The sequence below is a fragment of the Chrysochloris asiatica genome, unplaced genomic scaffold, assembly GCF_000296735.1.
Source record: "Chrysochloris asiatica unplaced genomic scaffold, ChrAsi1.0 scaffold00034, whole genome shotgun sequence".
Classification (NCBI taxonomy): Eukaryota; Metazoa; Chordata; class Mammalia; order Afrosoricida; family Chrysochloridae; genus Chrysochloris; species Chrysochloris asiatica.
Window position 1 is genome coordinate 12,153,312 of NW_006408552.1, and position 23,632 is coordinate 12,176,943.

The window sequence follows — 23,632 nt, forward strand, 5'->3', positions numbered from 1 at the left end:
CTTCTTGCAACACGTCCCCATTGGCTACCCTTCTTCACAACACATAACTGGTGGTGGTGGTGGTGTGCTATGGAGTCGGTTTTGAATCATAATGACCCTTAATACGGTTTCTGAGGCTGTAAATCTTTATGGGAGCAGAAAGCCTTTTCTTTGTCCTGCAGAACCACTGGTAGTTTCGAACTGCTGACCTTGAGATTAGCAGGCCAATTCATAACTACTATGCTACCAGAGCTCCTTAACTAGTAATGCCCAAATTTGTGGATGTTTTGACAAGTCCACAAGACCTGAGGTATAAGTATTTTGATTTGGCATGTGGGCAAATTCCCTCCCCCTGTGGGTATCATTGTGAAAAACATGTGGTTGGATGGGACCATTCCGAGGCTCTTTTCTGCCCTACAGTCCTGTGGTGCTATGTCTTCTTCAGAAGACAGCAGATGCCTTGGATATAGAGGTGATCCCAGGCAGAGAAATGAGACCATTCTGCCCTGGGCCCCGAGGCGGCAGCCAGGCCACCACACCATCAAAAGAGGTTAGAGCACTGGACCCCAGGTAGCTTCCAGGGCAGCCTGACTCACCCTGTAGAAGTTGGAGACAGTCATGAAGGAGGACCCCCTCTTCTGCTTCTTACCTCCAGCTGAGAAAGAGACAAGGGAGGGAGGCAGGTAGCCCCAGTAAGTGCTTCGTGCCAAAGGCCATGTGTTCTCACATCCTAAAGGGGGCTTCCTGGGGACCCTCAGAAAATGAAATCTGGCCAGGGTATGGGTAAATAGGTTGACTGTGATGTAATCATCAAAGTCTACTGAAATTCAGTCTACTGAAAGGCCAGCCGTCTATCTAATCTAACAGCTGCGCATGTATTTCTTCCTGAAACTTTTAGCGTTCTTGTTGGGGATTACTTCGTGAATGTCAGTCCAAGTTAGCATACTTACGTTTGGAGCATGGCATAGTTATGTATACATATATGCAAATCCACATGACATACACTATTTCTCCTGCCAAACTGGAAGCTTCTGGAGGCTAGGGACTGAATCTGATCGCTTTCTCCCAACACTTTTCTTGGAAGCTCAGTGGCCACAGATGTTCGTTAAAGTTGAGTGGAAAGGAGATGAGTTGAATTTTGAGGTTTCAACTTTGGGGAAATGGTTTTCAGGGAACAAAGCTCAAGAGATGCCCTCTCTGCTCTTAAGGACAAGAGAGTTTTGTTCCTTTCCTCCCACTTTGGCCTAAAGAGCATCAGCAGAGAAAGAGCGGAAACACTGAGGCTCAGGTATACCTGGGGCTTCCTCCTCTTTGAACAGGAGGCCCAGGAGGCTCAAGGTTGATTTCTGGAACAAGCCCACCACAGTTTCATTCAGGGGGTCTTTGTTCTTTTCCAGCCAGCCTGTGATGTTGTAACCCACCTGGAAGGGGCAAACACAAACAGTGAATGTCAGGACCCGACTCCCCTCTTCCAGTCCCTCAGCTCTACCCTGCTCTGGGCTCCTGAACCACTCTTGAGCTCCATCTCCCGGGGCTTGAGTTCTTGTCCTGAAGACTTTCTTGGTGTCCTGGGTTGTCCCTTAACCCCATTTTCTGTTGGCAGACTGCCCCAGGCTTTCCTAGGCACTTTCAGTTGGCCTGTCCGAGACACCCCGTCTCTGAGCTTTGCCCATAACTCAGTGCTATGACTTGTCAGTACCTCTTGGATGTCTTGTTTTGCTGACCACACAGGACCCCCTGACCCCTGGATCTTCTTCTACCCAAGTGTGCTGATCTTCCAAGTCCTGCCCTTGCTGTCAGTGCCTGGCCGTGGCCAGTGGACTACAGCGCTACGTAAGAATTCCTTAAAGAGATCTCTGTCTCTTCTGGCTGAGACATAGCCCCTCTCACGGCACTGGTGGAAGGGGGATTTCACTCATCCAGAATAGGGGTCTATTCATGTCCAAGGACAACTACTCAATCTTGTTTCCTATTCTGTCACACGACTCCCAGCTAGACAGACAAGAAGGAAGGAACCTTCTAGGCCCTCCTCTTTAGACACAGAGCACAGAGCCAAGTCAGCAGGTTGCCAGAACCTTGAGCTTTTTGACTCTTATGCAGAAAATAGATACCTGCAGTCCCTGGGCCCTATTTTAGAGCCTTATTGGAGGTGGAGGTCCCATTTGATCAGGATTGTTCTACTGCTATAAATACAGAGCTCTTCTAATCCCAGTGTGGGACGTGCAGGGGGAGGGAGAGACTGCAATTAGGCCCCAAGCCTGTCATTTCCTCAAGGTCTCGGCACAATCCTTTTTGTAAGGAACTGGTATTGGTACGGATGATGATCAGATCATAAAATCTCAGCCCTGGTACCCAGTGCAGTAGCAACTTTCCTGACAGCTCTGTCCTCGGGCTATTTCTTCCTGCAGCTAAACCCACAGACAGCTCAAGAAAAGCTGGTGGTAACAGGCATGTGGGCGTTCATGTCACTGTTGAAATTCCAAGGAAGCCATGCACATTCTTGTGCTGAGCAAACGTCACCTGCCTTATTAATTAGTTCATCAGAGCCTGAGTTCTGCTTGCCCTTAATCTCTGTCTTCCCCAAGGTCTAAGCTCGCCATGAGTGAAAGAGTCACTCCATAGACGTCACCGTGTTGGTTTGGTGGCCACAAGAAGTCAGAAGGATGAGTCCTTCCATCGGGGAATAATGAATGTACTCATGCAAAATATGTTTTTCCTTTATGCCAAGTGTTGTCACTTCTGGTCAAGGCTGGGTTCAGCTGTCAAACTGACAATGACATGGTCCTGAAGGGTCTGATTGGACAACATTGACCACCGTTGTTGTTAAGTGCCATCGAGTCAGTTCCGACTCATAGCACCCTTGTCTAGGGTTTCTGAGGAGTGGCTAGTGGGTTTGAAACACCGACCTTGAGGTTCAAACCGATCTTGCAGTCCAGTGCTTTATCCTGATCACCATAGACAGTCGAATTTTCAGATGGGAAAGTGATGTGGAAGTGGGAGCCAGAGCCTGCTCTGTCTCGGCTGTGCCCTCAGAAGCTTCTGGAAGGGCATGTCAGGATGAGCCTCCATTGTGGGAGTGAAAGCACAGCAGCCAGTGGCCACAGAGAGGCGCCAAGCCTGGTACTTACGGTGCCCGCGTAGTGGACGAGCTCGAAGTGGGCCTCGGGCCCCTTGCCCTTGCCGCCCTTGGGCTTGAGGAAGTTGTTTGACTTGCCCAGGTGGTTGTCGTACAAGGCTGCCTTGAACGTGGCGTCCGTGGCTTTGGGGAAGACACACTGCTCCTCCAAAATGGAGAAGATGCCCATGGGCTAGAAGGGAGGGGGAGAGACAGTGAGAAGAGTGTCAGAGGAGGCTACAGGACCCAAAAGAGACCATGCCAGGGTTGGGTTGGCAGCAGGCGAGGGCAGTGGACCTCTGGGAATGGCTCCTGGCTCCACATGGCATTGTCTGCTGCTGCTACCACAGCCTCCTAGACTTGGAGGAAGCTAGGCTCCTTCAAGCCCTCGGAGGGAAGACTGAGGTCTGAGGGGGCCCAATAGCTCACCTAATGCTAATCCCACCTGAAGAGTAGCCAAGCTTGTGGACAGACTCAGCTCTCAGCACAACAGTGGACGAAGGCAATGACATCTGTCCCCTCAGCTTTTAATTTTCTCTTGTGGGCTTCTCCTTATCCCTGCGGACCATCCTGGCTATCCAAGAGCTGTTCTGTCCCCAGAACAAAAGGGGAGCTCATAAACGAACCTCCATTCCCACTGCCATCAAGTCAATCCCAACTCACAGCAACCCTGGAGGACAGAGTCGAACTGTCCCATAGCGTTTCCGAGATGAAATCTTTATAGGAGCAGACAGCCACATCTTTCTTCTGCAAAGCAGTTGGTGGGTTTGAACCACTGACCTTGCGATCTGCAGCCTGATGCTTAAGCTGCTGTGTCACCAGGGCTCCATGCCCCCATCCATGGAGGGATAGATTTGAAAAGAAGGCTTGGAAGGAGAGGAAAGCTTGACCAAACAGCTTAGTTATGAGATTCTGATGCTACTCTTGGGATGGGTAGGTATGTATGTGTGGTTGGGGGATCGGGCATGTAGCAGGATTTGGCAGACAGCTTTCCTGGTGGTGGTGGTGGGCTCAACTGTAGGGAGGCCCTTGGCTACCTTGATGATTGATTTTCCTCTGTGACTGGCCCCAGGACATGCCTCAGAGATAAGACACACTTTCTTTCTTTCCTATTTAGCATTTTCATCCTGAGATCATTTCAGGCTTGCAAAAATGTTGCAAAAATAGTACAAAGAATTCCATACACCCTCACCCAAGTTCTCCAAATGTTAGCACCTGTCATAGTCACTGCACAATAATGAAAGCCAGGAAATTAACATCGATACAACACAATGAACAGACTTCATTCACATTTTCTCAACTGTCCCATTAATTTCCTCTTCCTGCATTGAATCAAATGCTATGCATTCTTGAACTAGGCCATTTGCTAAAACATTCCACAGAGTATGATTCTGGGCAAAGCTATTAGATAACCTAGGTCAGAGCCCGGATCTGCCACTCACAGGCTATGTGACCATGGGGAAGTGGCTTCCCTTCTCTGTACCTTAATGTTCCCATGTGAGAAGTGAGTACAGGCAGAGCTCAGAGATACTGTGGGCTTGGTTCCAGACCCCCACAATAAAGCAAATTCACAATTAAGTGACTCATACAAATTTTGGTTTCTCAGTGCGTAGAAAAGGGATGTTGATGCTAGACTGTAGTCTGTTAGGTGTGTGATTGCTGTTGCTGTGTCATTGTCAAATCAGTTCTGACTCATAGCGACTCTCTATAGGGTTTCCAAGACTGTACATCTTTACAGGAGCAGAAACCCTCATCTTTTTCCTGCAGAGTAGCTAGTGGATTCAAACTGCGCAACCCTTGAAATACTGTGAGAACGACCCAAGTGTAAACAGAGGCATGAAGTGAGCCCATGCAGTTGGGAAAATGGAGCTGCTAGACTTGCTTGATTCAAGGTTGCCACAAGCCTTCAATTTGGAAAATGCACACTAGCTTCAAAGCTCGACAGAATGAACTGCTATGAAATGAGGCGTGCCTGGTTCATAACAGCACACGCCCCCTCCCCTCCTTGCAGACAGGTAGGTTATGATGCTCCAGGGAGTTAAAATGTAGAAGTTCAGACAACAGTGGCCTATGCAGTTACTGTTGTCCCCATTTTACAGAGTGGGAGTGAGAGGCAAAGCTAAAAGAGCTCACTAGCCAGCCACCGTTGCTGACTCCCTGCAAACCCAGTGAGTCCCAACTTAGGTATTATGCCTAGGTCAGGCCGGCTTCAAGATGCAGGTTACCTTTTCCAGGAGGTCGATGCAGGCCTGAAGGTCAAGGCCAAAGTCAATGAAGACCCACTCGATGCCCTCCCTCTTGTACTCCTCTTGCTCCAGCACGAACATGTGATGGTTGAAGAACTGCTGCAGCTTCTCGTTGGTGAAATTGATGCACAGCTGCTCAAAGCTGTTGAACTGCAGCGGTGAGAGGCCAGAGAGTGTTAGCACAGGCAGCCCACTCTCCCAGAGAGACTGAATGCGCCATTAACACCTCCTCACACACTTTGTCAGGCAGGGCCCTCCCCACCTGGAAACCCACCATCCCTAAATGCTACTGGAAGCTGTCCTGGGAGAGGCTGTTTTCTGGACCCTCTCCTGAAACACAGAGCTCTTTCAGCCTGCTTTGGCCTACTCCTTGGGGACGTGGGGATGCTGAGACACAGTATCTGGTAGCTAGCAAGAGTCACGGTAGAAAGAACAATTCCCCACCCTACACTCCACCCCGAGATGTAAATCCATCAGATCTCTTGTGGATCTGATGCTTGGTGTGACTTTGGACACCTTCTCTCTCTCTCTCTGTGCAGTTTGTCTCAGCCTCATTTGTAGGATGAAGAGATTTAAGGAATTTTCAAGTCTTTTTGTTTTAAGTCAGAGAAAGCTTTCTCCAAATGAAGCTCCTTGCTGTGGCTTTCTGGAAAGAGGGACCAAAGGGGAGGTGTCACTGCAGCTACAGGTGGGGAGCATGTCTTGAATCCACACAAAACCTCTCAAGGCAAGAATGATTATTGTCTCCATTTATAGGTGGGAAGACAGAGGCACTCAGCTTGGAAGTGGCTGAGCTAGGGCTCTGACCCCATTGTCTACTCCATTGTGTTCTGCTGTTGGCTCGAGGGTGCTTCCTTACTCTTTTACCTCACTCCTGCTAGTCCTCAAAGGCTACCCAGGACTCCATGGGTTACAGTTTAGAAACTTTCTCTAAAGCTCCTATCTATGAAATGAAATGATCTTCTTGCATACTGTATCTAAATCAGACTTTAGAGTGTGAAAAAAAAAAAAAATTTTAGACTTTCTTAAAAAAAAAGGCTGCCTGTAGCTAGTAGAAAATCTTCGAGTAATAGGACCACCTAAAAGCAAACCCACTGCCCTCGAGTTGATTCTGACTCACAGTGATCCTATAGGATAAAGTAGAACTGCCCATAGTGTTTCCACATCTTTATAGGATCAGACAGCTTCATCTTTCTTCCACAGAGCCGCTGGTGGGTTTGAACCTCTGACCTTGTGGCTAGCTGCCCTATTGTTTAACCCATAACACCACCAGGACTCCTTCATACAGGAGAACAGCTGAGATGTCTTCCAACCTGCTCATTTTATAGTTGAGAAAACTGAGGATCAGAGAAGGGCAGCAACTTTGCCAAGGCCACACAGCAGCTAGCTGATAGTCCAAAACCAGGCCAACCGACTCTTAACCATTGCTGCAGCCAAATTACAAAGGTAAACTCTTTCTGATCCACAACACTAGTCTTATGATGAGACCTGAGACTCATTTTTATGGGTAGGAAGTAGGAGGTCACCCTTTATACTGATAAATCAGCTGTCTCTATCAAAAAGAAAAAGAAAAGGTCATTTGCAGTGTTTGCCAATTTCCATGGTGTAAATATTTACACCATGGCCATTCTCAGAAATCCAACAGCAGGCTGAGAGTAGCTACCTATGGGTCTAAGATGGCACACAAGAAAACCAGGGTGAAACGTAGCCAAAGAGGACCACCCCAGGCAGAAACCAGGCGCGAGACCAGACACACCTCAAAGATCTCGAAGCCGGCGATGTCCAGTACCCCGATGAAGAACTGCCTCTGCATCTTGGTGTCCAGGGTCTTGTTAATTCGGACCACCAGCCACTTGAACATCTTGTCGTAGACGGCCTTGCCCAGAGCTCCGATGGAGTTATTGCACTGCTCCATGTTCTGACCCTTTTGCACAAACTCATTGCCTACTTTGACCCTGGGTCTGGTGATGCCCTTCTGGAGCTCCCCGGAATTGAGACCCATGAGATGAGCGACTTTGTCGGCCACTGAGTAGGGATGGAAAAAGCAGAGGAGTGAAAGAAAAATGGCACCGTGCCCAGGAGAAACCCACCACCGCCAATCCATTGTGGCTGAGACCAAAGACCATTTTGCCAATGAAGTGGTTTGCCACATCCAAGTGGCAAAGCAGTACAGAAGCTGTTACGGATTTAATTCTGCCCCCAAAGATATGCTGAGTCCTGACCTCATTTGGAAAGAGGGTTTTTTTTTTTTGTTATCAGTTAAGTCAAAGGACGCTATATTGGAGTAGGATGGGTCCTAATCCTAAACCCTTCTGCATGGTATTTTACTAAAGGGAAGAACAGACAAAAATAGAATTGCATGTAAGAGGAAGACAGCCTGTGAGGAGTATTTATTTATAAGCCAAGGAGCACCAAGAAATGCCCGGGGCTACACAAGAGCAGAGAGACAACAAGGATCTTCCAGAAGAGTGGATAAACTAAAGAGTCTAGCTGAGTGAAGCCTTGGATGTGGACTCAGCCTCCAGGACTGTGAGACAATGGGTTCCTGCTCTGTAAAGTCCCCTGCTTTGTGGTATTTTGTCCTGGCAGCCCTTGGTAACTGAGTCAAAAACCATACTCATGTCTCTGAGCCTGTCACCATCCCAGGGAGAACTGATGTCTGGACAGCCAAGGAGCATCTTTGGTTTGCAGTGTTTGTGAAACCTAAGAATATATGAACTGTGTCTGGAATGTCCACAAACCTTGGGGAACTGGGAAGCCCTGCCCCACCAGACACCTACCCTCAGTGGTATCCACTTCTGCTTGCTCCTCTCGCGGCTTCTGCTTGAACTTCATGTTCCCAAAGTGCATGATGCCCCCGGTCAGCTTATAGACGCCAATCTTCTCTTCAGCGGTGAAGCCCAGCACATCAAAGGCCACCTGGGAGGCAACAGGGAAGAGGGAGCCAATGAGAAAGTCCTGTCTGCTGGTCCTGAACAGCATAAACCACGGCGTTGGCTTGGAGGTCACACACACCCCAGATTGCTTTCCTCCAAGAGCCCAGACCAGATGCTCTGCAAAATACCCGTTTTATTTACTTAACCTCTTTACAGAGGGGGAATAGTGGGTGATTGTGAAGATAAACTAAAAATGATGTGTAAAATTTTGAGCACAGTGCTTGACACATAGTAAGTGCTCAATAATTGTGAAATGGTGGCGCTGTGGGTTAATGCGCCAGACTGCAAAATCATTTTGATCCTCAAGGTGGCAGTTCAAGCTCACCAGCCGCTCCTTGGAAACCCTATACAGGATCACTATGGGACGGAACCAACTTGGCAGCACTTAACAACAGTAATAACTATTATGGAGACCCTGGATGGTGCACACAGTGAACACGCTTGGTGCTAACTCAGAAGGTGGAAGGTTTAAGTTCACTCAGAGGTGCCTCAGAAGAAAGACCTGGTGATCTACTGATGAAAACTCAGCCAGTGAGAACTCTATGCAGCACAGCTCTACTCTGACAGACATGGGGTCACCATGAGTCAAGGTTGACTCAACAGCAACTGCTTTGGTTTTATTATTTTTACCATTACTGTTTAAAGTTGCTACAGGTATCCCCCGCTTTTCAAAAGTTCACCTTATGCCACTTTGCTTTTACGAAACACCTACAACCGTACCTGTTTTTACTAATTGAAAGAAATCCGAAAGGATTTTCACTTTTACCAAAAAAGGCAAAAAACCCACAAAACTAGCATTCTGCGTTTGTTTTGCATTGAGCCCTTGGAGGCATCATGCACTCCCCGGCAGTGAGAGTGGCGCCCCCAAGCGCCTTCTTTAGGAACTACGTTTTAGCCTGGAGCCACCATAGCTTTGAACTATGTCTCTGTACATTCTGTGTCATTTTAGGTTTTATGTGTTATATGGTATCATTTGATAGGTTATTTTTGGGGTCTGGGAACACTCAAACATTTTCCCCATGTAAATGAATGGTAATTGCTTCTTCGCTTGACACAACTTGGACTTAAGAACATTTTCATAGCCATGCTCTACTTTTGGTGGCGGCGGCTGTGTGCTGTGCAGTCAGTTCCGACTCATAGCGACCCTGTACAGGGTTTCTGAGGCTGTAAATCTTTATGGGAGCAGAACACCTCATCTTTCTCCCGCGGAACAGATGGTAGTTTCGAACTGCTGACCTTGCGGTTCGCAGCCCGATTCGTAACCACTACGCTACCAGAACTGGGGAAACCTGTACTGTGAAGGCTGCCAGAGAGGTTCTGGGGAAGGGAATGACACAGAGGAATCAGGAATCAAGTCTGTTGTCAAAGAGGCGAAAAGGCCTGGAACAATCCTAATGAAAGCCAGAGGGGCTCCATGCTATAAGAGAGGGAGAGACAGGGTACAGAGGGCCCCGAGGAGATGAGTGGGTCACTTCTAGCTGAGGTGGAAGGAAAGAGAGTTGTATGGAGTCGATGGCCCTTTATGAGAAGCCCTGCATACTACAGTGGGCTTGTGGTCATGCCAACTCCAGCCGCTCTTTGGACATGTTCTCAGGAGGGACCAGTCCCTGGAAGAAGACATGATGTTTGGTAAAGTAGAAGGTCAGTGAAATGAGGAAGACCCTCAAGAAGATGAATGAACCTGGTGGTTGCAACAAAGGACTCAAGCATAGTAATTGAATGTGATAATGATGACGTAGGAGCAGGCGATGATTTGTTTTGTTGACTCTGTGCTGCCTAACAGCAACAACTCTAGAAACCTGCGAGGAAGAACCCAGGATGCTATCCAACACTCAGGGGCCCCCATAGCTGGTGGCCGTGGTGTCAGGCCCTAGCCATTTCCACCGGAGTCCTGATCTGGCACTGTAGGATAAGAACTCAACCCAAGGTCAATTTGAACCACAAGCTCAGCAGTTCATACCCACCAGTTGCTCCTGGAAACCCTGTAAAGAGTTGCTGTGAGTCAGAACAGACTCGACAGTACTTAACAACAACAACAACAACAGGGCTGCCCTCCCCCTACTTACGTCTGTGATCTGTAGCTCCTCCCCATCATCCATGTTCTCCACCATGGTGACACCCTGGCTCACCCAGTGGTACTCCTTGGGGTTGGGGACCAGCAGCAGGCTCTCTGTCGAGAGAAAGGCAACAGGTGACCAGCTTGCAGGCAGCCGCTCTTCTTCCCTTCTTCGCTGTTCCCGGCATCTCTTAAATGCTTCTCGTGTATCGTGCACCATGGTTGTTACAGAAGCGAATGTGACCGGGGATCACCGAGAGTGTGGCAAGACTGGGGCAGAGTCACCCAAGCAGCAGTAGTGGGACAAGAGGGTGCAGGAACTGATGGCTGGCACCTAGTAGGCACCCAATTGGTATTTGTGGAATACATGAATTCTTTTCTTCCTTAAAGAGCAGGTCACGATCTAAGGCAGACAGTGACATAATGACTTCAGGGGGCAATATGGCCACTTACATATGATACACATGGAATTGTTGTCCCTTTCACAGACACAGGGACATTCCTGTTGTTCTTGAAACATGTGTTTCTATTGGTCTGCCTGTCTGTTTGCATTTTCGTTTTTGAAAGAGACATTTGCACATGAGATATTTTCCTTTCATCTCCTCGCCACTGGCACCTCAGAAGAAAGGCCCTGGCGATCTGCTTCTGAAAGACCACCACCACTACTATTACCCACTACCACTCAGTTGATTCTAACTCTCAGTGACCTGATTGGACAGAGTAGAACTGCTCCGAAGGCTCTAAATCTTTACAGAAGCAGACAGTCTCATCTTTTTCCATCGGAGGGGCTGGTGGGTTTGAACTACTGACTGTGTGATTAGCAGCCCAGCACTTAACCCACTATGCCACCAGGGTTCCTTTCCAAAAGGCCGCCGTCTTGCAAACACTATGGAGCTGTTCTACTGTGCACACACGGGACCACTGTGAGTCACAATCGACGGCAACTCACAACAACAATAAACAGAGAAAAATTGTAGGGCCAGAGGAAGATGAATGGTGGCAGCTGGTCTGCTCCAGTAAGGAAGGCAATAGGGCTTGGTGGGGAGTGTGGTGAACCAAAGAGCTTGTGCCTCTGATCAATGAGCCAGCTGCCCAGATGAAGGCCACATGGGAGGACATGCCCAGAATGGCCAGACTGTCTGCAACTCTAAGAGAAGCCAAAAAAAAAAATGCATTTGTAGGTGAAGTCTCCCAATTCCAAAATGTGACCCATGAATGAACAAGCACACTGTGTCTAACACAAAGAGCGTCCAGTGGGGCTGGAGACTAGTACCTCAGTCTCAGGCTGGGTTAGGAGCTGTTGTGTGTTGTGTGTTTCTCCATCTCACGGCCTGAACCGGTCTGCAGTGGACAGTTGAGCATGTTGGGCCCGGCTGGGCACCCTGTGTGGACTGTGTCTACCCAGAGGGGAGCCTTTTGTTATTTTACAGGCAAGAACTGTAACCCTGGTGGCACAAACAGTTAGGCACTTGGTTGCGAACCTAAAGGTAGTTTGAGCCCACTCAGTAGCTATATGAGAGGAAGATCTGGCGATTTGCTCTTATAATGATTACAGCCTAGAAAACTCTACGAGGTGATGCTACTCTGCCACCTGGAATTACTATAAGCCAACATCCTAAATACATTAGCAGGGTTAACTGTGATTATGGGCCCACCCCACTGCTGCCACCTGAGCATCAGGTCCAAGGGTCATAGGTCCATGTCCCTACCATGTGCCACGGTCCTCTTACATCCCCTCCCCAAGTCCCGTCTGTGAAATGGCCGGTGATTGTGGTCAGCCTCACGAGAATTGTGAGACAGAGATGTGTGAGAAGGACTTAGCAAAAACCTCCTTTGGCCCATTCATTCACACTACCCCACAGAGTCCATGAGACCTCTGCAGAGGAAAATTCTTTCAGCACCAACAAGTGTAGGAAAGTGAGTTATAGGGCTAGTGGAAGCAGATATAAGACGGTTACCGATAAGTTCCGGCTTCTTGTTGGAGAGAATCTGATAGAAAATGTGGTAGCCTCTCTCGGCTGCTTGCTGTGAGATGACCCGAGATTTCTCTAAGAGATCTGGGAAGGAACAAGCAAGCGATGTGGTAAGTACAGCTCAGCGCACCTGGAGTGCAGGGTTCTGGGAGGACAGCCTGCCCCTCCCCGCATGGGTAGCCCAGTGCAGTCCCCAGTCACAGGGCCCCCACCCCCACTGCCTCCATTCTTCCCTTGTCCTTAGAGGGGAGGCCAGGGGGCTTGGGCTTAATGCTTTTTGAACAAAGGGCCCTGAATTTTCGTTTTGCACGGAGTCCAGGCAAATGACCTGGCCACTTGCCCTGCCCAGGAAGACTCCTCCCAGAGGAACCTGACTTACAGCTCTCGATGTCAGCTCCAGCCAGCTTGCCTGTGGTTCCAAAGTGGATTCGGATGAATTTGCCCTGGGCATGGAGCAGAGAGGAGAGATTGTGAGGGAGGGTTAGTGTAACTTTAGAGTCATATGTAGAGGCGTTTGGGTGCAGAATGCTCATTGACAGTCCCCCTGGATTCTAAGGACGCTAGAATCTGGGCCAAAGGGGTCTATAGGTGAATCTGTGGATTTCCCATAGAAATGGGCAGACAAGTGTCTGTATGTTTGGGGCATTTGTGGGGAGAGGAGTACTCAACAGAAGGCTGGGATCCTTTGAATTTCTGCTATAGACTAGGCATTGTGGGAATTTTGGCCAGCCAGCCAGGTTGGGGAGAGGAAAACACCCTACAGTCGTCTTGGTTGGTGGTTGTGTGTTATCAAGTCTGTTTCAATTCATAGCGACCCTGTATAGGGAGTAGAAAGACTGATCTTTCTCTGCGCAGCACATGATGGACTTGAACTGCTGACCTTGTAGTTAGCAGCCCAATGCAGAGTCCGCTACATCACCAGAGCTACTTAGAAAGAGATGTTTCACTCTTCCCTCTGGCTTTAGGTAAAGCCACAACTAAATTCTCCTGGAAATAGGAATCCCAGTGCAAGGGTAAAGTGCTGGACAGCTACCTGAAAGGTTGATGGTTCGAACACACCAGTCTCTTAGTAGGAGACAAGACCTGGTGCTTTAGCTTTGGAAACTCTCTGGGGCACTACAACATCCAACAACAGCATGTCTCTATCTGGAGTCCCTGGGTGGTGGGAATGGTTTATGTGCTTGGCTGCTAACCAAAAGGTTGGCTGTTCGAATCTACCCAGAGGTGCTTTGACAGAAAACTCTGGCAATGACAAAACCCTGAAAATGCTATGGTTGGTAATTCTGCTCTGACATACATGGGGCTGGTGTGACAGCAGCTGGTTTTTACGTTTTTATCTAGGCTGGCCCTGGGCTTGTTTCCCAGCATCCTCCAGTCCTATTTTCTGAGGCTTCCACATCAGCTGAGTGAGCTCAGCCAATGGGATTCCAGCAGGCGACTGGAGCCTTGGGAGGGAAAGGACAGGGTGTTTCTCTTCCTGGGGGAAGGGTGTTTCTCTTCCTGGGCCATGCTGAGTTCCCCCTGGGACTCCAGCACCTGGTTGGTGATGGTACCTCTCCTCCTCCATCCCTGTACACAGGGAGGCCACAGCTTCTTGCTGTTGCTAATCTCTGACATGTGTCACCGCCTCCTATTTGACACCTCAACCCCTCCATGCCTCAACCCCCTCCTCCCCCCGCATCTCAGGGTCTCTGTACTAAAGCCTCTCATTGTAAACACTAATGTGGGAGCTGTGTGCTGACCAGGTCCTGGCTGATCCCCTTTAGGGATCCCTGGGAAGGAGATGCCAGAACTTTCCTTCTCTTGCTGCATGTTTCAGTCAGCCTCCTCTCCATTCCCCAAGGTCTGTGGACAGCTGCCCCTCTACATACTTACAAATCGGGAGGAGTTGTTGTTCCTGGTGGTCTTGGCGTTCCCAAAGGCCTCCAGCACAGGATTGGCCTGGATGATTTGATCCTCCAGGGACCCCTAATATGGAAAGAAACAGAAGGTGGAGTGGCCAGTCAGCCACGACCCCCCAGCTCTAGGAGCCTAGCAGGGTAAGAGCTTTAGGGAGGACCAAGAGTCAGAGCTAGAAGGACCTCGGGGAGACTGGTCATTGCCTGACAACATCTGTCCCTCTACAGCCCCCTGACATCAAGAGGGGTGTTGGGGACCCTGGGAACAACTGGCAGACTGCAGACCTTCAACCTTGATTAAAAAAAAAAATTAACTAAGAGAATTAGGTTGTATTTGTTGTTAAGTGCCATCGAGTTTGTTCCAATTTATAGCAACCCTGTTTAGGGTTTCTGAGGCTTTAAATCTTCACGGGAGCAGAAAGTCTCATCTATCTCCCATGGACCAGCTGGCGGGCTTGAACTGTGGACCAGTGGTTCATAGTCCAGCTTATCGTGTGGCGCTGTGGGCTAATGCGCTGGACTACAAAGTCAGTTTGAACAACAAGATTGGTGGTTCAAGCTTACCAGCCGCTCCTTGGGTTACTATGGATTGAAACCAACTTGATGGTACTTAACGACAACAACAAAACATATACATTTCCCTGAGCTGTTGTCTCACTTTGCTGTGGGCTGAGACCCCTCAAGCTCTTCCTGGGGCCTCTTTGGTTTTCCTCAAAAGTTCCCTTCTTCTCTGTTGGTGGCTTTTAGGAATGCAGGAGGTCCTAGCTCGTACTCCCTGCCCCCAGTGCTGCTGGGGCCTTGGAGGAAGCTTCAGGATGTGTTCACTTTCCTGGTGTACCCCCGTCCCAGCAGACGTGTCTTGCAGCTGGCCTTTCTAAACTTGGACATGGCCTGGGACAGCAAGTCAACCCTGCTAGAAGAGCCTAGTCTACTCAGCTGCCTTCTCCTTTTGTGACTCTACTCTCCAAGCCTCAGTTTCACAGTCTGTAAAATGGCCCTAACTCACAGAGCAGATGTGAGGATCAGGCGAGTTCTGCTGACCAGAGAGGATTGGGGTATCAGGGTGAGAGCAGGGAGGGGGTGGGGGCTACAGACTCAAAGTCCATCCATCTGGCTGTACCTTCCCATCTGAGGACTGTTTGCCAGTTCCTCCGATGTTGGCAAAGTACTGGATGACCTTCTTCGTGTTCTCAGTCTTGCCAGCACCGGATTCTCCACTGCAGGTGGAAAGTGGGAGCAGCCGGGAGCAGGAAGAGGGGGGTTGGTCACAGAGCAGTGAAGCAATAGAAAGTCACAGGATAAACATGGTCACATTCCGCCCCCCAGCCCAGACAGCAGGGGACATGGAGCTCACCCCCCACCAGTTAGCAGGTGCAGACTTACTGGTCCTGCTTAGATGGCTTGCCGCTTGCAGGGTTCCCCACAAAGTGCCATCAATTAATTATAAGAAGGCTTAATTATATGCATGAGACACCCCTCTAATTATATGCGTAGAGACTGAGAGACACACTTACGTGATTAGCATAGACTGATTTTCACGGTCTGTTGGGAAGGAAACAACCATACGAAGAGGTGATTAGGAAATGTTTAGAAACCAGGCATTTGATAACACCCAGCCAAACAGCACTCACTGCATTCTACCCACCACTGTGCTGTGAGGTCAAAACCCAGAATCCTGGGAGACCATGTATCCATCATTAGAGTATGGCCCTGCCAAGAGGCCAAGCGTTTACCAGCTTCTCTATTTCTACCAGCCTGATCTCTTAGCCACAAAGCTACCTGTCATAAACAACATGAAAAGGAATAAAAATTAAAATCACATGACCTAGCAATTCTACTGCTGGGCAAATACCCAAAAGACTTAAATATTTGCACACCAGTGTTCATTATAGCACTGTGACAATTCAAGAGATGGAAACAACCCATGTGACCATCAGCAGATGAACGGATAAACAAAATGTGGTATGTTGTTATTAAGTGCTGTTAAGTCAGTTCTAACGCTTAGCAACCCTGTATAGTGTTTCCAAGGAGCTACTGGTTAGTTTGAACCACTGACCTTGTGGTTCAAATCTACCTCGTGGTCCAGTGCTTTGTTCCACAGTGCCATATATATATGTTGTTGTTGTTAAGTACTGTGGAGTCGGTTCTGACTCATAGTGACCCTGCACAGGGTTTTTGAGGCTGTGAATCTTTACGGGAGCAGAACGCCTCATCTTTCTCCTGCGGAACCATTGGTAGTTGCGAACTGCTGACTTTGCGGTTCGCAGCCCGATTCGTAACTACTACGCTACTAGAGCTCCTTGCCATATATATATATACACTTATTGTTGGTAAGTGTGAGTCAGTTCTGACTCAGCAACCCAGTATAGCGTTTTTGAGGAGCAGCTGGTGGGTTCGAATCACCAGCTTTGTGGCTAGCAGTCCAATGCTTATGCTACAGTGCCACATCAGGATTCCAAGCAACATTAACAACTTGTGTTTTACCACAATGAAAAAGAAATCATGTAATGAAACCAATCTACCATACAACAGACTAACTAATACTTGTAATGGCTGAGAGAGTTGATTTGAGTTCTGGGCCAGTTACAGAACTCTACGTTCCATGTCTTTGCGCAGCTTAGATGAATTAGGATATGAAGTGGGGCTGGGATTTAGCAAAGCTTCATACATTTTTCGAGCACTGGTTCCTTGTACTCTCACTCCCTGTTACTGCTGCTTGACTTCATCAGAGAGTTTCAGCTGGTGGTGCAAGCTTGAGACTGTGTTTAGAGAAACAATGGCAAAGAAATGCCTGACACCAGCCACGCTTGTCCCAGTGGACCCCACGCCCCACATACCCATGAGCATGTCATGATAGGCATTGTCAGAGATGGAGAAGAGGTGGGGCGGCATCTCTGTACGCTTCTTGCCCTTGTACATGTTGGCCACACGGGCCCCGTAGATGGGCAGCCACCGGTAAGGGTTGACCGTCACGCAGAACAGGCCTGAGTAGGTCTGGTGGGAAGGAAGGGAGATGGTTAGCTGGCCCTTTCTCTTGGTGCCTTCTTCCCCAGTCTCATATCATCAGTCTCCTTTGGAAGTCAACATGTGATCACTGGTGGAGGTCATGGACAATTTGGAAAGATAGGGTGGTCTTTTCTCTGAGAGGAAAATCACTGACTATGCATTAAGCACAGTGAACCTTCTCTTTGATTTATTTTCTTTGGTCTAAGTATTTGAATAGGTAATACCATCCCTGTGTGGACATCTACACAGTACATATCTTTCAAGCCGTCCAGGTCCCACCATCCTCCTATAGGTAACCTCTGGGGTTAGTTGTCTACACAGCCTTCCCTGATTTATGATGTGACTCAGAGACATGTTTCTGTATTCCCACCCCCCCTGGTTTATGATATGTATACAAACAAACTCAGACACATTCCTGTCTCCCTCTGTTTTTGAAGCAAAAAAAAAAAAGGTATTCTATAAGACTGTTCTTTGTTGTTGTTGTTGTTGTTAAGTGCCGTCGAGTCGGTTCCGACCCATAGCGACCCTGTACAGGGTTTCCGAGGGTGTAAATCTTTACGGGAGTAGAAAGCCTCATCTTTCTCCCGCGGAGCGGCTGGTAGTTTCGAACCGCTGACCTTAAGGTTCGCAGCCCGATTCGTAACCACTACGCTACCAGAGCTGTTCTAGATCTTGCTTTTTCTGCTTCCTATATCTGCAGGATTTTTCCCTAAGAGTCAGAAAGATTTCTGTGGTATTTTAACAGCTGTGGAATCCTCCACTGGGTGGATGTACCACAGACCCCTAGTGGTAGGCAGCTAAGTTTGGAAGAAGAGATACCAGCTTCTCTTTCCATTCCAAGGAACTTCCCCCTCACCAATGTTCTATTTAAAAAACAGAGTCCTGGTGTGGCCTTGTAGGATAAGTACTAGACCACAAGGTTGGTTTGAACTGAAAGGTTGAAGGTTCAAGCTCACCAGCTGCTCCGTGGAAACTCTGTGCAGAGTCACCAGGAGTCGGAACTGACTTGACAACCCTTAACAACAACAGTTAAAAAATGAGGTGATGAAATTATCTGATGAAAGAGAACAAGTGAGGACAGGAAATAGCGAACTCAGTGAGTTCAAAACTTTCTCTTCTTCCTGCTGATCCCTCACTTTGACCTCTGAGCCCAGCCTCCCATGTACCTTTTTCCAATTCAACTTTAAAACCTTCTTCTTTGGTCCAAGAGGGAATAAATGACCCCCAGCTTCTGCTTAGCAAGGCTGCAATATGTTAAGTTTCAAAATGAACCTTATTAAATAGAAACCAAAGGGAATCAAAGTCTCAAGGCAGAAATTAGTCTACAGAGCTAATGGCATAGATGGACAATGGCCTCATCTTTCCTGAGACCAAAAGAACTAGATGGTGCCCAGCTACTACTGCCTATCTCTCTGACTAGGGCCACAATAGATGGACACTGAAAGAAAGTGCAAAACAAAGCTCAGGTTCTTAAAAAGTCCAGACTTATTGGAATAGTTGAGACTAGAGGATTCTCTGAGACTATGTACTGAGGTACTCTTTTTCTCCCCTCAAAAAACAAAGGTCTCACATATTTATTAGTCAGTCTATTAATATAGAAACAAAGGAAGAAACAAGAAATTTCCCAATACATGTTAAATTGATCAGATCATAGTAAAATCTAAAATTTGATACAGTTGACTATTAGTGAACTTGATATGGTAGAAAACTTAGGGAAATACTTGTATGTATGCCATCCCACATGTAACTCCTTATACACCCAGCTTGGTTCTCCACCAATGTCTCCTCTTGGAGTTGTCCATGATTTTATTGGAGCTCTGGTAGCGTAGTGGTTACGAATCGGGCTGCGAACCTTAAGGTCAGCGGTTCGAAACTACCAGTGGCTCCGCGGGAGAAAGATGAGGCTTTCTACTCCCGTAAGGATTTACACCCTTGGAAACCCTGTACAGGGTCGCTATGGGTCGGAACCGACTCGACGGCACTTAACAACAACAACAACAAAAGTTGTTAAGTGTCTTTGAGTCGGTTCTGACTCATAGTAACGTCATATAGGATTTCCGAGAAGCAGCTGGTAGGTTTGAATCACCAGCCTTGCAGTTAGCAGTTCAGTGTTTATCCTCCAGCACCATGCCAGGCCTCTTTCATTACCTGTGTGCATTTAAATTCCACTTCCTCATGTTTGGGCCTCAGCTCTTTGAGCATCCTGCCTAGGATAGTGCTCAATGTTTGTTGAATGGGTGGATGGATGGGTGGATGTGTGAATGGCTGGCTGGCTGGCTGGGTGGATGGATGGATGGATGGATGGATGGATGGATGGATGGATGGACGGGTGGACGGGTGGGTGGATGGTAGGATGGATGGATGGATGGATGGATGGATAGAAGGATTGATGGATAGATGGATGGATACATGGTTAGATGGGTAGATAGATGGTAGATAGATGGATGGATGGATAAATGGAAAGATAGATAGACAGGGAGGGACTTAAAAGGGCCTATACAGTCACTAGGGGAACATGACACTTTGATTGGGAGAATTTGGGAAGGGTGAGGAGGGAAACTTCTGTGACACCTCAGCAAAAGATCAAAGCTCTAACTTTAACTTGTCAAAAGCACTGTCTCTGAGCCCTTTTCTGAATCATAATATCATGAACTTGGGGAGAGTAAACTGGTCCCCCATTGGTCAGGAGCAGAAGATCTGTGTCCACCACCTCCCCACCCACTGGACACTCACATAGATCCTCATGTTGGTATAGCGTTGGCGTAGATTGTCCAGAACGCTGGCCTCGTTCAAGAAGGTCATGTCCGCCATATCGCTGGCCTGGTAGAATTTGGGTGGGTTCATCTGTTGGACATCATCCTTCTTCATGGTGAGTGTCTGGAGGGTCAAGACACAGCACACTGTTAGGAATGGGGATCAGGCAGTAATGCTGTTTAGGAACACCCTGTGTGGCATCCTGGAAGGAGCAAAGGCACCCAGTGGCCCAGCTCCTGGCCCAGCCATGTCCACTGTGCATCTTGGGATGGGGAGAGACGTCTACTGCCACATGAGCCTTAACCGCCTCCCCTTGGAAGCAGGGGTGCCCATAGCCTCCTTGGCCAGCTGCTATGAGAATGACTTGAAGTTACGTGAGATCCTGTAAAAACACCTTGTGGGCTGAGAAAGTTTCCTATGGAACACTGTGGCCCACGCTTCTCTTCCAGTCAAGTACGGTCTGGAAGCTGGTTGCAGAGCTTGTCCTTCCCCTGCAGCAATGTGCCCTTCAGCTCTCTGCCTGAAGAACTAGAAGTGGTTTCCAAAGAGCAGAGAACTTTTCCTTTTTTATTCTTTCAAGAGACATTTTTGTGTTCCTACCAACCCACCTTAAAGGACAAAATAAGAATCAAGCAAGAAAACAAAGGAAAAAACCAAATCAAAACTAAAGCAACGTAACACTGAGTGTGCAGCAGCCGTTGTGTTAGACTGAAAACAACCATTTGGCATCAACAACATGCCTCACAGGGAGCGCATGTGTGTGTGACAGACTAGAACTGCTCCATAGGGTTTCCAAGGCTGGGATCCTGCAGAAACAGATTGCCAGGCCTTTCTTTCTTCCAAGGTGCTTCTGGCTGAATTCAAACTGCCAACCTTACACAATTAGTAGTCAAACACTTTAAGCTTTTGCACCACTCAAGGACTAGAATAATAATAGTTCTATGTCAAGGCTCAGGAAAGGAGTGCCCTGATGGATCAATGCTAACTGAAAGGTTGGCAATTCAAACCTATTACAGGAGAAAACCCAAGCCCACTGCCATCTAGTGAATTCCAACTCATAGTGAATTGCTCCCTGGAATTTCTGAGGCTGTAGATCTTTACGGGAGTAGAAAGCCTCATTTTTCTCTTGTGGAGCAGCTGGTAGGTTCGAACCACTGACTTCTGATTAGTAACCCCCAACACTGAACCCAATGATCCACGAGGGTTCCTTCTACAGGAGAAAATACCTTCTACAGGTGATTTACTTTTATAAAGATTTCAGGCTAGAAAACTCTATGGGGTAGTTCTCCTCCGTCACATGAAGTTACTATGAGTCAGAATTGACTCAGTGGCACCCTATAACAGGTAGGGTGAATCCCTTCCCCTCTCTGTACCCCACTTTATTCTGTAAAGAAAAACTTGAGCCAGCACTTAAATTCCAGCTTCTGGGACCAACACTTAAAACACGGGATCCAGAGAGCAAATGTCTTTGAGCTGCCTGCCACCTTCAAGTCTCCGGGGTTCCTGGCACTTTCACTAATTGATGAGTACAATAAGCAACTAATTTGTAATCCTGACAGTCCTGGAAAATCCACACAGTGATGGTCACCACACCCCCTAGTAAATCAAGCTGGGCTTTATTCAGAGTTCATTTCTAGTAGTTTCCAGATCTCAGGACCTCGCCCACAGACAGACACTCCTCTTTCAGCTCCACAGAGGAACAGTCTTTGTCTTGGGAGCCAGGTGAGTCAGCCCCAAGACTCAGTTTTTCCCGCCCCAAGCCCAGCTGATTGTCTCCACCGCTGTGGAGGCCTCTGGGGCTCCCTCCCATTGTTCATCATTCCTTGCAACCCTGTAGTGCTCTGCTCCTCTAAAAAGTTTGACTCTTCCAAGAAGAAAGTTTGACTTTCATGTTCAAACTCCCTCAGACACAGCCTCGTCTTTCTCCCGAGGAGGCAGGTGGCAGGGAAAGCCATCCTGCAAGTCCTGAACTTCGAAGATATTGGCTTCTCTTATGAGTGGCATGAACCAAGAACTGACCACCTCACACTTCCTCTTCACTGCCCACTGAGGAGACATGGTATGGGTATTTGAGTCAAATATAGCATTTGGGTTTCAGTCCACGTTCTTCATTTGGTCTCTTTGTAGCCATGGGCAAGTTACCAAGTCTTCTTGATCCTTATTTTTCATCCTTTGCAAATAGGGTCAATAAATCTTACAACATAATGCCGTGGAAAGGATTATGCAAGATGTCAGGGGTCTGCCGTATGTTGTTGGCTGCCATGCAGTCAGCCCCTGACACATGGCGGTCCCATGCACAACAGAACAAAACACTGCCCAGTGCTACACCATTGCCATGGTCAGTCGTGGATCCGTCTGTTGTGAGCCACAGGGTTTTCACTGGCTGTTTTGGGGAGTAGAACACCAGGCCTTTCTTTCTTATCTGTGTTAGTCTGGAACCTGTTCAGCATCACAGCCACATGAATGTCTCCGTGGACAGGTGGGTGGTAACTAGATGTAAGGTACATTACCTGGGAACTGAGCCAGAGTCATGGGAGGTGAAAAATCTATCACTCAGCCACCAATGCCACAAGGTAGAGGTTTAATCAATCTAAAGAAAAAAAATTTTCAAACACTATTTATTTAGTTCCTCTTTCTGTGGGTTAGCAATTTGGCCTGGGCTCAGCAGGATGGTTCTTCTGGATTCCAATGGGTTTACCTATGTACCTGCAGTAAGTTATTATGGCAAACTAGGTGGCTCCCTTCTGGGTTCACTGGTTCCCTTCTGGGTCACAGGTGTGACTGGGCTCTCTCTCATCCTCAAGCAGGCTGGCTCAGACTAGTTGGGCTGCATTCCAAAAGCAAGGGCAGAGATTACTAAGTCTCTTTGAGGCCTAGACTGAGAACTGGCACATCATCATGTCTTCATATCACTAGGCCACCTTAACATGACTAGTGGGGCTGCAGGGCACCACCTCTCAATGGTGGTAGTTGCTAAGACACATTGCTAGGACCACGGCTGCCAGACGGAGCTGGTTTATAGTCATATTTGCCATCTACCGCACTCCATAAGCGACCCCTTCCCTCCACTCTTGGGACTATTCGTTACATCAAACCAAGATCAAACTTCAGCTTATTCACAAAGTTAAACCCAAATCACTACCCACTCTAAGGTCACACTGATGGTTGGACACTGTACAGATTCGCAGAGAGAGAGTCATATGCTAATAAGCCAGCTCTCTGGGGAGATGAGCCCCGGTTTGTAGTGTTTGCCAAATTCCCTCGTGTAGAGATAGTAGTCGGAACCGACTCCACGGCACATAACAAATAACAGAGATAGTTGAGCCTCATTATTCCTGGGTTATGGCTTTGAAAATTTGCTCATTTGCTAAAAATACTCATGGAACTTTCATGTTCATTTGCAGAATGGCTAAAAATTCCCAGCTGAGGTTGGTCGGTATTCTCTAAGTCAGTGTTGATGGGGAGTTTATGGAACACAACTCAAAAAATCCAAAACTAGTTTCCAACTCATGGTGACCCATGTGTATCAGAGTAGGACTGTGCTCCACAGAGGTTGTTTTTTTTTTTTTTTTTAATGTTAATTATATGGTAGTTTACATGAGAGAACTTCAGTTTTACATTCATTCCATCTTATATCATCTCATTGCCATGGTTCCAATCCCCTCCATG

At 47.9% G+C, this 23,632-nt stretch overlaps 1 protein-coding gene across 1 annotated transcript in view; it reads right to left on the reverse strand.

The window, feature by feature from the left end:
* Positions 1–23,632, reverse strand: part of LOC102837418 (myosin-7-like) — a 63,002-nt gene that overhangs the window by 37,731 nt on the left and 1,639 nt on the right. The window contains exons 2-15 of the mRNA XM_006859745.1: positions 19,943–20,086; positions 17,041–17,197; positions 15,718–15,745; positions 15,324–15,420; positions 14,181–14,273; positions 12,685–12,748; positions 12,291–12,389; positions 10,343–10,446; positions 8,121–8,259; positions 7,097–7,365; positions 5,320–5,490; positions 3,108–3,287; positions 1,274–1,400; positions 576–634 (exon numbers count right to left, since the gene is read on the reverse strand). Of these exons, the coding sequence (XP_006859807.1) occupies positions 576–634; positions 1,274–1,400; positions 3,108–3,287; positions 5,320–5,490; positions 7,097–7,365; positions 8,121–8,259; positions 10,343–10,446; positions 12,291–12,389; positions 12,685–12,748; positions 14,181–14,273; positions 15,324–15,420; positions 15,718–15,745; positions 17,041–17,197; positions 19,943–20,086 (1,731 nt within the window). The remainder of the gene's footprint in view (positions 1–575; positions 635–1,273; positions 1,401–3,107; positions 3,288–5,319; positions 5,491–7,096; positions 7,366–8,120; positions 8,260–10,342; positions 10,447–12,290; positions 12,390–12,684; positions 12,749–14,180; positions 14,274–15,323; positions 15,421–15,717; positions 15,746–17,040; positions 17,198–19,942; positions 20,087–23,632) is intronic.